At 39.5% G+C, this 14,970-nt stretch overlaps 1 protein-coding gene across 2 annotated transcripts in view; it reads right to left on the bottom strand.

Moving 5' to 3' along the window:
- LOC126191369 (S1 RNA-binding domain-containing protein 1) overlaps positions 1-14,970 on the bottom strand; it is a 263,508-nt gene that overhangs the window by 102,353 nt on the left and 146,185 nt on the right. For both annotated transcript variants that reach the window (XM_049932214.1, XM_049932215.1), the window contains one exon: positions 5,523-5,736. In XM_049932214.1, coding sequence (XP_049788171.1) covers positions 5,523-5,736 — 214 coding nt within the window. The remainder of the gene's footprint in view (positions 1-5,522; positions 5,737-14,970) is intronic.

Genomic DNA, 14,970 nt, shown 5'->3' with positions numbered 1-14,970 from the left:
ATATTAGGAAATCTGTTTATGAAAAATCCAAGGCTGGAAAATGCTTTGCCAATTGTAGTAATATTTGCAACTTCTGCATGCATTAAAACTTCATCTTTGAACGGAAAAAACTTGTGTATCATGTAATCACATGATGATAAGAAACATTTTCTTACAGACTTAAAGAATATAGACTTTTCCTCAGGCTTCAAACTGGTCACCAAGGCAAATGTAGAATTCCCTATCATCAGATCACAATCATCCTTTTGATTTGCTGGAGTGTGATAATCTATATCAGTAAGAGAGCTGGAGGTTTTAATAATGAGTGGTCTCACATATCTTGCCCATCACATTCTTCAATAGTTCCTCCAAAATTGACCTCAATAAGTGGATATGTGGAGCGCTTGACTGAAGAGCTACATTTGGGTTCTCAAAGATAGGCATAAAACTTGAAAGGAAAAGGCATAAAGATTTATGTAAATTTGATAACAGAAATGTGAACGGTCGTTCCTTGTGTGATAAAGCATGGTCCACAGCGTCAATGTTTTTCTGTAAAACTGATGATTGGGTTTTTCTTTTAAGTAAGGAGTGTGGTGAAATCTTATCACAGTGCTTGGACATGTGGTATGAAGTGATCTACATTTTGAGTGTGTTTTGGAATTTTATAATTCTTCAAAGTTTCTACTTCAGAATCCTTACATACAATTTCTCCCTTGAACAAACTAACCAAAGGGTCCCACTGCTCCAAAATTCTATCTAAACATCTTTTCAACGATAATCATCGTGTAGGCACATGTTTCAGAATTTTCCTCATTTCTGTGCCGTGTAAAGTTTGAAACTTTCTAAATTTTTCTTTCCTCTTTGCGCTCCTTTCCAAAGAATAAAATATGTCAATAATATTTTCATCAATGTTAAAGGCAAACATGCTGCCCCCTTCTCAACAGCAAGATTATTTAGGTGACAAGAACAGCCTACAATGATTAAGTTAGCAATTTCTTGCTTCAAACATCCTGCCACACCCTTTTTCAGCCCTACCATTACAGAAGCATTATCGGCACCAAAAGCCAGACAGTTTTTTAATGGAATACAGAATTCCCATAAAGTTGAAAGTAGAACATCAGCAATATTAGCTCCAGTGGCATCCTCCTTTAAATTAGGCACAGAGAGTAGGCAGTTTTGAATTTCATGGAGTTCAAGGCTGAAGAACGATACAATAATAGGATATAACTTAAAGTCTGTTTTATTACTACCATCGGTAGCAATAGCGATGGATTCGACTGCAAGTGCGTAATAACACTGCATTTTATGTCTTCGCCATTCTGCACGAAAAATAATCAACACCTCCAAGATACGCAGCCAACAACTACTACAGAGTAAACAAATCCCGCAGCAGAACAAAGAACGCAATGGTCCTATGTTCTAAACAATGGTCTTGCAGCAGTGATGCCAACCCCAGCGCACCGTAAAGGGGAGTCAAGAATGAAATTGTCGAGTGGAGGAGCAGGGAGGGGAGAGTAGTAACCCTAAATATTTTTCCCCCTGAAACATTTGTCCCTCTAACTTACCCCTAGGCAGCTTAATTCCCCCTAAATTTAGGGGAAAATCCCCCAACTTGGCAACACTGCCTTGTAGACACAACAACGCTAATCACTTCGATTGGAACGACTATCAACTACTCCTTGTCCACCATAACATTATGATTGTGCTGGTGCTACCAGAAGCGGAGGAAATTGGCACTAGTTGAAAGACATTCACTTGTCTTCGAACGCTGACAACGATAAGTTCCTTACTTCCTTGTAGATACGAAGTGTGAGATATGCCTACTGCTGCTCTCGATAGCCACCACACGAATCCTCGAAGTTAACATACACAAGTAGCAGCCACATCTTGTTGTCCACCAATATTTTGAAGGCACAGGATTTTCAAATAGTAAGGCAAGTATTGAAACTGCTCTGAAAATCGGGAGATCAGTCTTCACGGTTGGGAGATCGGGAGGAAGAAGGGAAAATCGGGAGTCTCCCACCTCAATCGAGAGAGTTTGCACATCTGCAGATTAGATTAGATTTACTTTCATTCCAATTGATCCATAGTGAGGAGGTCCTCCAGGATGTGGAACATGTCAGAAAAACAACAATACATGACAAATATTTACAACTAAAACAAATAAGCTAATGTACCATTCCACAGGTCCCAAGTGGAATGATCGTCATTTTTTAATGAACACTAAGAGTCATTTTACAAATACTAATGCACTGAATTTAAAATAAAAAAGTTTTTTATTTATTTATAAGGTAATAAACATGTAATACAACTACTGTAATACTTATTTACAATGAACACATTACTGCACTGAAATGGTGCAGAAGTTAGATTATACTTACACACACACACACACACACACACACACACACACACACACACACAAATTTTCAATGAACACATTACTGCACTGAAATTGTGCAGAAGTTATGTTGTACTTATACACAAATCAGTTGGTTTTACTAAGAAATTCATCAATGGAGTAGAAGGAGTTGGCCACCAATAAATCCTTTAGGCTTCTCTTAAACTGAATTTCATTGGTTGTTAAGCTTTTTATGGCTGATGGCAAGTTATTGAAAATGTGTGTTCCTGAATAATGCACACCTTTTTGTACAAGACTAAGTGACTTTAAATCCTTGTGAAGATTATTCTTATTTCTAGTATCGATTCCATGAATTGAGCTGTTGGTTTGAAAAAGTGATATATTTTTAATGGCAAGTTTCATTAAGGAATAAATATATTGGGAAGCAGTAGTTAGTATCCCTAGTTCCCTAAACAGGCTTCTGCAGGATGTTCTTGAGTTCACACCACATATAACTCTTACTGCACGTTTTTGTGCCCAGAAAACTTTAGCTTGGCTTGATGAATTACCCCAAAAAATAATCCCATATGACATTATGGAATGAAAGTAAGCATAGTATGCCAGCTTTTTCATTTTTATATCCCCCTGCAACCTACATCCTTCCGAATCTTCTTAGTGTACTCACACCTCTTGGTCTACCTCTAGGATTTTTGCCCTCCACGCTACCCTCCAATAATAAATTGGTGAAACCTTGATGTCTCAGAACATGTCCTATCAACCGATCCCTTCTTCTAGTCAAGGTGTGCCACAAATTTCTCTTCTCCCCAATTCTATTCAATACCTCCTCATTAGTTATGTGATCTACCTATCTAAACTTCAGCATTCTTCTGTAGCACCACGTTTCAAAAGCTTCTATTCTCTTTTTGTACAAACTATTTATCGTCCGCGTTTCACTTCCGTACATGGCTACACTCCATACAAATACTTTCAGAAATGACTTCCTGACACTTAAATCTATACTCAATGTTAACAAATTTCTCTTCTTCAGAAACGCTTTCCTTGCCATTGCCAGTCTACATTTTATATCCTCTCTACTTTGACCATCATTAGTTATTTTGCTCCCCAAATAGCAAAACTCATTTACTACTTTAAGCGTCTCATTTCCTAATCTAATTCCCTCAGCACCACCTGATTTAATTCTACCACATTCCATTATCCATTCAGCTGCTCTTCCAGGTCCTTTGCTGTCTCTGACAGAATTACAATGTCATCAGCAAACCTCAAAGTTTTTATTTCTTCTCCATGGATTTTAATTCCTACTCCAAATTTTTCTTTTTTTTTTCCTTTACTGCTTGCTCAATATACAGATTGAATAACATCGGGGATAGGCTACAACCCTGTCTCACTCCCTTCCCAACCACTGCTTCCCTTTCATGCCCCTCAACTCTTATAACTGCCATCTGGTTTCTGTACAAATTGTAAATAGCCTTTTGCTCCCTGTATTTTACCATTGCCACTTTCAGAATTTGAAAGAGAGTATTCCAGTCAACATTGTCAAAAGCTTTCGCCAAGTCTACAAATGCTAGAAACGTATGTTTGCCTTTCCAACACTTCTACTAAATCCAAACTGATCTTCCCAAAGGTCGGCTTCTACCAGTTTTTCCAATTGTCTGTAAAGAATTTGTGTTAGTATTTTGCAGATGTGGCTTATTAAACTGATAGTTCGGTAATTTTCACATCTGTCAACACTTGCTTTCTTTGGGACTGGAATAATTATATTCTTCTTGAAGTCTGAGGGTATTTCGCCTGTCTCATACATCTTGCTCACCAGAAGGTAGAGTTTTGTCAGGGCTGGCTCTCCCAAGGCTATCAGTAGTTCTAATGGAATGTTGTCTACTCCCGGTGCCTTGTTTCAGCTTAGGTCTTTCAGTGCTCTGTCAAACCCTACACGCAGTATCATACCTCCCAATTCATCTTCATCTACATCCTCTCCCATTTCCATAATATTGCCCTCAAGTACATTATCACACTTATACAGACCCTCTATATACTCCTTCAACCTTTCTGCTTTCTCTTCTTTGCTTAGAACTGGGTTTCCATCTGAGCACTTGGTATTCACACAAGTGGTTCTCTTTTCTCCAAAAGTTTCTTTAATTTTCCCCTAGTTAGATATGCCTCTACATCCTTACATTTGTCCTCTAGCCATCCATGCTTGGCCATTTTGCACTTCCTGTCGATCTAATTTTTGAGACGTTTGTATTCCTTTTTGCCTGCTTTACTTATTGCATTTTTATATTTTCTCCTTTCGTCAATTAAATTCAATAGATTTTCTGTTACCCAAGGATTTCTACTAGCCCTCATCTTTTCACCTACTTGATCTTCTGCTGTCTTTACTATTTCATCTCTCCCTCAATACATAACGTTATAAATACGAACTATTCGCCAAATAGGAAGCTAGTTTACATTCAGAAGCAGAAATATCATGATTAAAGAATGAATAAATAAAAAGTCCTGGTTGTAGCAAGTGCAGGTGTGAAGATTAGTCAACAGTGAGTGTGATCAGTTGATTGTGAAGTATTAATAATAGTAATTTGCCAGGGAGACTAGACACACAGAATTCATCATTTAAGGAAGAGAACCACAATTGTAGCTTTTTTATATCATAAGATGGCATTGTCTTGTATATGTGTATAGTCATTTTAAATAAAACTTTCTTAAACATTGCATGTGACTTGATTATTTTTTATTATGGTAAAAGTAAAGGTAGCTCAAGATATCTTCAGCTCCCCCTCCTTGAGGTTTTTCTGTATCCACCACTGATGGAGCATTCCCTATAACTGTTCATGCTTTGAGTATCTTTTTAAATTCACTAAAAATGTAGAAGAGTAACATCCCCACATGCAGTACACTAGTGGAATAGGAAAGAATGGCTAACTTTGCTAAGGTTGTGGAAGGAACAGTCCTGGTACTTTTCTTAACTGATTTGTACTTGCATTACGAAGAAGCTAAGTCAGAGTAGACATATAACAATTTTAATGCTACTACCCCTAGAGAGATATTTGTCATTTTGATCAGTTGCTTGACAGGTTATTATATATATATATATATATATATATATATATATATATATATATATATATATATATATATATATATATATATATATATAAAAACAGGCTATGCACCTCAATTTTCACAGTACCTGGTGAGGTTTGATAAACTTCACATTTGCAGAAAAATTGTAGTAATTTTCAAATTTGCTTGCATCTTCTTCTTTCTTCACTTTTCCTTTCTTCTCTTTTTCTTTTTTAACTACACTTGGTTTACTTCCCTTGCTTCCAACCTTTACAGTTTTTGAAGCAGCCTTTCTCTCTTGCGCTTGTTTGCACTCCAGTTGAATGTACAATGTCTTCTTTCTACAACCAGAAAATTTATAGCATTTATGAAATTATGTACCATTCAACGAAAAAAGCTGCTGCAAAAAATACTAAAATATTACAGTAATGCAAATAAACATGGAACTGAATCCTTCACTACACTATTCATTCTCAATTTGCAGTCACAGACCTTTAATAAACCATATATATATTTTATGTAACACAAATTCAATCAAATTATTTCATAAATGCTACAGACCAATAACCCATCACACTGTTTTACTATCACTACAAAACAAACAGTGAGCTTATTCTGTCACACAAGAAACAGCTGTTCTTATCACAAAGCAGAAAGCTAAAAATGGACGTCTCTAAATACACCAAATAGGAACAACATACTTGCGTGGGGCACCGTTTCGGAGCACTGTGCTGTGAACGCAGCAGAAAACAGTATGTGATTAGGGAAACACAAAACCCACAACAACTGTTATGGCGACCTATTTAATGGTGTACATAACTGTAAATGGTGGGTCTGGCTTTCCCGTGACCTGGACACATGAATCGCAGATGCATTCTCACCCCATGTGAAAAGATGTAATTTCATGTGAGAAAAGCGTACATCTAGTTTCTGTATGTTTAAGAGAGCTGACACTGACAATAGCACATTCACAGTTTCATGTAACATTGTCTTATAAACAATGGGAGAGCCATCTGAATGGGTCAATTATGAATGCAATCACTGGAAGGAACACTGAGATGAATACAATGATAAATGTGATATCTTAAGTCAAGCAACAATAATTCAGTGGCACTAGTTAAAACAGGGAGTGTTCACAGTTATGAAGTAACATAGTTTTGATGAAAAAAACAATGCAAAGCTCATTAACACTGAAAATGAGTCAACAAATTACTGGGCAGGTGATCCTCTAAACATTCTGAACGTCTTATTTCAGCTTACATTGCAGAACACTTGCTCTAGGTTCTCAGTGTACAGGAAATCATCACAATATTTCTTCTATAATTCTTCCATCACCAAATGCAATAACATAAATGCTTTTCTTGTATCTTCCCCTTCCTGAAAGCAAACTGATCTTCATCTAGTTGTACAGCTACAACGCCAAAGAGATGTGAGCGACCCCCACCACCACCACCACCACCACCACCACCACCACATTTGTGAGTACATATTGCTTTTCCTTCAAATGAAATGATTCAAAACAGATAGTTGACATACATACGCATCTCAACAACTCAAATTTCCCGAATGAATTTTTCACTCTGTAGCAGAGTGTGTGCTGACATGAAACTTCCTGCTGGATTAAAACTGTATACTGGATCAACACTCGAACTCGGGACCTTTCCTTTTTTGGGCAAGTGCTCTACAAACTGAGCTAAGCAACCATGACCCACAACCCAGCCTCATAGCTTTACTTTTGCAAGTGTCTGTCCTCCTAAATTCCGAACTTCAGAGAAATTCTTCTGCAAAACTTGCAAGAGTAGTACTCCTGGAAGAAACGATAATGTGGAGATATGGCTCGGCCAAAGCCTTAGGGACATTTCCAAAATAATTTTTTTATTTTGCAGTGAAAAGTGCGCTGATGTGGAACTTCCTGGCAGATCACAACTGTGTGCCTGTGCCGAGATTTGAACCTGGCACCTTTGCCTTTCGCGAGTAAGTGCTCTACCAACTAGGCTATCCAAGTATGACTCACAACCTGGCCTCACAACCTCTCCCAGTACCTCACCTCCTACCTTTCAAAGGTCCCAAATTTGAGTTTTGGTCCAGCACACAGTGTTAATCTGCAAGGAAGTTTCAACTTAAAATTTAATCTTTGCATGGCAAAGAGCAGCTAATAATTAACATGTATGACAAAATCAAGGAGTTCATGGAAAAGTTACAATTGTTTGAAGGGCAAATGAATACAGGAAATTTAACATTTTTTGCTTGTCTGGCTTATTTAAAACAGCCTGACGGTACCAGTACCAGTTTCAGCAATAACCAAACCAAGATAAGGCAACTCATCTTGTCTTTTGAAACACGATCCTGAGAGCAGCTCCTTGCAGTTGGTGGCAGAAACCCATCCAAGTCCTCATGCAGCTGGTGTACAATTCCGGTTACAGATTACTATTCCATGTTAAAACAAAATGGTGTGTAACATTTATGTTGAATGTTAATTGACAGGAATTTATATTTTGTACACTCACGCGTTCAGGGGTGGAGAGAAAAAAAATATTAAAAAAAAAGTACTAAATGACTGGAAACAGGATGTTCATATTCACAGGACACGTACAGTAATATATTCTGCAGAAATGATTAGCATTTCGGTCACTTCGGTTCAGCATGAGACCTGTTCCCTTGTAGGCACAGAGTTTGCCATGATGACTTGTTCCATGTGTGATGGCATTGACACTTATAAGGCACAAATGGCATCCTGTAGTATAGCCATCCCAGCTGCATTCACCTAGTTCCAAAGTCCATCTGTGGTGGTTGGCATTGGATCACAGCACTGCACCCTTTGTTTCACCATACTCCACACATTTTCAATTGGTGACAAGTCTGGCGAGTCAAGACAAAAAGCTGACATTTAGTGACACCAAAAACCACGTGTTCATGCAACAACACGTACTTGTGCATTGTCTTCCTGAAAAATGGTGTCCGGGTTGTTGCGGAGAAAGGGTATGGTTACAGGTCACAGGATGTCATTCACTTAGGTCACACTGGTCACAGTGCTCTGAACACACACAAACTGTCATTTGTGGTCTCGAGTTGGGGCTGTATGTCTTGTGCAAAAGCAGTCACTGTGATGGCCTTCCCCTCTCAGTGGCGAACCAAAATGCGGCCATCATTTTCAAACAAACAGAAGCTGGATTGTTCCGTAAAAACACGGGAGAACTGCCGGATATCAGTAACTTCCTGCCACGATATTTCGGCGCAGAGTCTTCTGGCCATCTTCAGGTGAATGCCACTGTAGTAGTACTGGCGAGTACATGCTGAGCTCCGCTATTTAAAGCCTTCTGAGGTGACATTGCGCATGCGCTGCTCAGTGTGCGAGTTCATAACGGCTCCGTGCGCTGCGCCTCGCGCCCTCCACTGCGAAAGCCTGGCGTATCGGTGTCAGGTCGATTTCCATCTTTATGCAGATAACTACGTCGACTACGAAGTTTCTCTATAACAGGATTCCAAGCAGAGTTCAGCTGATAACCGCTATCTCGATTGATGAGAGTCTCGTTGTCAGACAATCTTATTTCCACAGATTCATTGATAATCGAGCTCCAAAAGTTTGATGTATGGGCCAAAATTTTTGTGTCATTGTAATTCATGGAATGGTCTGTGGAAATACACTGTTCGGCGATTGCGGACTTGGTGGGTTGGAGAAGGCGAGTGTGCCGTTGGTGTTCCACAATGCGTTCCTGCACAGTTCGTGTTGTTTGCCCTATATATGATTTGCCGCATTCACACGGAATTTTGTAAACACCTGGTTTACGCAGGCCCAGGTCGTCTTTAACGGATCCCACCAGTGATGAAATTTTGGAAGGAGGGCGAAAGATGACTCTCACTTGATACTTTCTCAATATTCTGCCTATCTGTGAAGAAATATTCCCAATAAATGGTAGATAAACAGTCGACCTGAAGGCCTCTTCCTCTTCCTTGTTCCGTCGTTTGTAGGTCTTCATCACTCTGTTCACTTGCCTAGGTGAAAAGCCATTCTTCAAAAATACTTTTTGCAGCTGGATTCATCTGAAAACACTACCTGATGCCATGCCTGTCCCCAGTGACATTGTTCCATACGCTATTGCCATCTAGCATTATTCTGCATGTACATTTATCAAAGGGTGATGCAGAAGTAGACGAAGCGCACATACCCATGTCATAATAAGTGGCAACAGACTGTCACCCCTGACAGTGTACGATGTGTCACATTATTCCACTGTTGCGCCAGAGCTGAGGAGGATGCAAATCTGTCCTGCAATGCCATTTGGATGATGTGTTCGATCTTCTCGGGCGGTAGTCTGGGTGGTGCGACCTTCTATGAACCATCCTGCACACATTCATTGCACTGCCAAAACACTTTGTCCCACACGAGCAGCAATTTCCCTTATGAATGCATCACATTCTCTCATGCCAATAATGTGCCCTCTTTCAAATTGACTGATATGGTGGTACAGTTTGAGGATACATCTGTGAGGCATCCAGCACGTCCGCTCAAGTCACACTGTTCCACAACCTTTGGTTTATAGTGGCAATGATGGACGCAGTGACACTTTAATGGTAGATAGTGTTGCACTGTGATATCGATGCTGACCTTGATCCTGAGGGCCAATATGGTTCAATTGCTTCTACAGAACATACTAATGTGAATGACATGTGAAAATGACCGTCCTACCTCTAGTCATTCAATGTGTTCCATTTTTTCTGAACATGAATGTGTGTTTGCCTCTACCCTTTTTTCCATTAACACTAACTAAGGTGATTGCCACCTTGGCTTTTAATTCTGACTAATGTGGCCTCCGCTGCATTTTTAAGTTAATCTGATGAGCTAAGAGCATTAAATGTGTTATTATTAATAAATATAATTTACACTGAGGTGAAAATAGTCATGAGATACCTTTAATATTGTGTCAAATCTCCTTTTGTCCAGCATAGTGCAGCAACTTGATGTGGCACTGACTCAATAAGTTGTGGCAAGTCCCCTGCAGAAATATTGAGTCACACTTTTTCTTTAGCCATCCATAAATGCATAAGTGTTGCCAGTCCAGACTTAGTGCACAAACTGACCTCTTGATTATGTTCCCTAAATGTCTGATGGGATTCATGTCAGGCAATGTGGGTGGCCAAATCATTTGCTTGGAACGTCCACAATGTTTTTCAAACCAATTATGAACAAGTGTCACCTGGTGACATGTTTGGGAAAATATCCATGAATGGCTGCAAATGGTCTCCAAGTAACTGAACAAAATCATTTCCAGTCAATGATCGGTTCAGCTGGACCAGAGGACCCAGTCCACTGTATGTAAATACAACCCACACCATTACAGAGCCACCATAACTTGCACAGTGCCTTGTTGACAACTTGGATCCATGGTGTCATGGGGTCTGTGCCACACTCTGAGCCTACTATCAGCTCTTCCGAACTGAAATCAGAACAGTCTCGTATGACCAGGCCATTATTTCCCAGTCGTCTAAGGTCCAAACAATATGGTCATGAGATCAGATGAGATGCTGCAGGTTATGTCCTGCTGTTAGCAAATGCACTCGTATCAGTCGTCTGCTGCCACAGCCCACTAATACCAAATTTTGCCACATGTCCTAACGGACAGTTTGTCGTATCCCTCACATTGATTTCTGCAGTTATTTCACGCAGAGTTGCTTGTCCACTGATAATTCTGTGCAAATGTCGCTGGTCTTGGTCATTAAGTGAAAGCCATTGGCCACTGTTGTCTATGGTGAGAAGTAATACCTGAAAAATGGTATTCTCAACACACTCCCGACACTGTGTATCTCGGAATATTGAATTCCCTACTGATTTTCAAAATGAAATTTCCTGCAAGTCTAACTCCATCTATCATTCCATGTTCAAAGTCTGTTAATTCCAGTCGTGTGGCCATAATCACGTCGGAAGCCTTTTCACATGCACCTGAGTACAAACTACAGCTCTGCCAATGCACTGCCCTTTTATACCTTGTGCATGTGATATTGTCACTATCTGCATATCACTATCCCATGACTTTTGTTACCACAGTGTATTTCGAATGATCTATTGCAAATATTCTTGTGCTAGTAATAACCAAATACAGACTACAATCTAGTGAAATAATAGATTATAGATTACAGGACCACCTAATGTATGGGCAAGAAACTATGCTTCAGTGGAATGTTAGCACTAGCATTCACAAGTGTCATCAGGCTTTGGTAGAATTCCAGGAAAGTGGCCAGGCTTAATTCATTATGCCAGCTATTCTTGTGTACAGTGTGATGTGTTAGGATGGACACTGAGTTGCCCTTGGTCATGCTTTAATGGGGTTGTGTGCAGTTACAAGTAAACAACATTGTGTGACATGCAAAGAGCAATGAAATGGTGCTTACACCATTCATTACAGTGGCAACTAGTGACCATGAGAAGGAATAGTTTTGAAGTACATGAAATGTGAAATCCTCCAACAGCATGTCGGTGATCAAAAACAGGAGAAAACTTGGTAAAGGAATTGAGAAAGGAGAGGGAGAGATGTTCCTATTAGAATGGCAGCAATTAGCAGGCAGAGATCATGAAATAAGCCAATCGTGATGGTGTTAACCAAAGCCCTGGTCCAAGTGAAGAATGGCAGGGAAAATGAAATTCTTATATTGACAGGGAAAATAAATTTGGAGGATATTGTCATGGACTGGAGGAGTCTTGCCAGGCACCACCTGTTTGTGTAACTCCTTCCAAATCCCTCACAAAAATGTTAATCTAGCATTACATCAGATCTGATGCCATAGACCTAGAGATTATAATAAGTGTACACAATCTCATGGTCAAGAGTTACAATTACATTCTTTTTTCTCAAACCACTTGTACCTCAAGTACATTCACTGTTTCTTTCTTATCCCAGTCTATCACTATGGTTTTTTCATCCCACACCCTCTAATCAAATCCAAAGGCAGTCCATCAATTAGTAACACAACTGCTTCAAAGATGTATTAAAACTTGTTTCTACAATTCCTTCTTCTTCTCCTCCTCCTCATTCTAAATGTTGCCTTTAACTGTACTATGTACATTTTGATGTCTCGACTAGAGGCTATCAATTCATCATAGTTTCCCAGAAAAAGCTGTAATCTGTGAACGTATGTCTATATCGCAGACAATTCCTACTCCATCATAGGGCCACCTAGGAAAGCAGCCATATGATCTACCAACTTAGCTGCAACCATTGTGAGACATTCTAAGTGGGCGTGACACTAACAAGCTGTCTGTCTGCATGAATGGCCACTGCCAAAATATGGCCAAGAGGGTGCTGGACCACCATGTTGCTGAATGTGCCACCCAAGAAGATATGTTTCACTTTAACGACTACCTCACAGCCTATGCCATCTGGATTCTTTCCACCAGTACTAGGTTATCTGAATTGTGCACGTGGGAAGTCTCCTTGCAATCTTCAACCTTCACTACTCCCTGTCCTCCAACTACCTTTCCCTTTTCCTGTTCCCAGTCCAGTACTACGCATGCTCTCTATCCTGTCAACACATCTGCATAGTCCTAGAGAGAGAGAGAGAGAGAGAGAGAGAGAGAGAGAGAGAGAGAGAGAGAGAGAATTATTCCATCCTGGACTTTCAGCTGCAAGGAATTCCATATTTTGAGAGGTAATAGTATGGACCAAACACGAAAAAAATATACAGTAAACATGGGAGTCTAAAATGCATAGGTTCAGGGCTATGAGCACCTCCCCATCTTTGCTACTGTGAAACAAATCTCTTATACTGCAACCTCTTTGCTATCACGAATGCAGTACACAAATGGGAGCACATTCCTCTATTACAATCCTTGGATACAACATGCAGTAAATACCTGTTAGTGTTATTACTGTAAATTGTATTCACAGGTTTCGGTAAGTGCAGTGCATACATCAGTTCAAATTGGATCAGTTTGTGTTTTGTAAGTTCATGAAATACTTTTCTTGTAGATTTATATTTGCACTTATCAGGATAATGGAAGCCTGTGATTACACAGGGGATGTGATCTTCTGTTACGGTTTGGCAAATGAAAGCAACTGTCCAGTACATGTCCTGTAAGCTGAAAAATATCCAGGGTACCATGTGAACAGTTATTCAGCCATCTTTTCCAGTAACTAGCAGACTCTGGCTCACTCATTCCAGCAATGGCAGATAACAGCAGACCTCACACTGTTTGTACTTCTATTGTGCAGTAGCGAATATTAGAAGTGGACAAAGATCTCTGGAACTAGTGCACGTAGAATTTCAGCATTTATCAGAGTTAGTCATTGTTTAATCTGTGCAATACTGCATGAACAGTTAGTATACCCATATCATAAATGGCATGTCAAAACCCTTCAGCCACAAATTCAGCCTTCCTGAATGTAGTGCTGTGAATGGCTGCTGAAAATATGTGGTGAAAATCCACTTTTCACACCAAAGATATTGTTCACAGACAAAGCTAATTTCAGGTAAAATGGGATTGTCAATTTTTTTAATCAACATGTGTGGGCTGTTGCGTATCCACATGCAGTTGAAGAAGCAAGGCATCAGTGCACATTTTCAATTAATGTAAGGGCAAGTTACTGGCAACAGGTTAATAGGACCTTATACACTACCAAACAGGTTGACTGGTGCAAAGTATCGTCAGTTCCTATCAAATGACTTCCTTATCCTGCTAGGAAAGAAACTATTCCAACAATGCCTGGAGAAGTAGTTCACGCATGATGAAGAGCCTGCAGTAGATATTAATCCCCCCCCTCCAAAGTAGTGAAGAGGAACAAATCCTCACGGCTCTTAAGGTAGGCATTTTACAGCTCATGTTTAGTGAATATTTTTTTCCTTGTTTTGGTCCATACTACCACCTACCAAAATATGGAATACTTTTTTTTTAACACACCATGTATGCATACAAAATAAAGAGCTCCTTACCACACAGATATGAAAAAAATTCTGTTTTTAGTAAATGAACATTTTACATGCATCTACCAAATGTGTTTCACCTGATCATGCTGGTCATCTTTGGGTGTCTTCACTCAGGGTGCATATCCAGAGGTTTTATACATTGGCATAGAATTCCCCGTATCTTTACAAAATGAGCAGGAAAAAGCAACATGTTTTGGAAAGATCTTTGATACGCAGCAACATGTGCAATGCATATTTTCTTATTACACAAGTATAAATACAAATTCCACCAAACACAACACACAAGTTTGTCACGTGATCTTGCCAGACAATGACAGCAGATATCACTGTTAAGTAAAGCAAACACAAAAAATGGAAAAATTAAGGGTTTAAATTGATATCAATACAGTATAGCTAAAAGCAAAGCTAAGCTTTCACATGTACACTGATCAGCCAAAACATTATGACCACTGCTCACAGTGATGTTGGATGCCACTGGTGACATTGTGGGCACATGATGCAGTAACAAAAGTATGTAAGTTGAGCAGACACAGACGGGGGATCACCCTGGCAAAGATATGGGCAGCAAATGGGGAAATCCATTGAGTGAAGTGACTCTGACATAGTGCAGATTATTGTTACGCACAGCGAGTAACCAATTCTCTTGGAAATGGTGAAGC

This window comes from Schistocerca cancellata, chromosome 6 (genome assembly GCF_023864275.1).
Source record: "Schistocerca cancellata isolate TAMUIC-IGC-003103 chromosome 6, iqSchCanc2.1, whole genome shotgun sequence".
Classification (NCBI taxonomy): Eukaryota; Metazoa; Arthropoda; class Insecta; order Orthoptera; family Acrididae; genus Schistocerca; species Schistocerca cancellata.
Note: the sequence above shows the minus strand (reverse complement) of the source record. Positions and strands in the feature narration are given on the sequence as shown.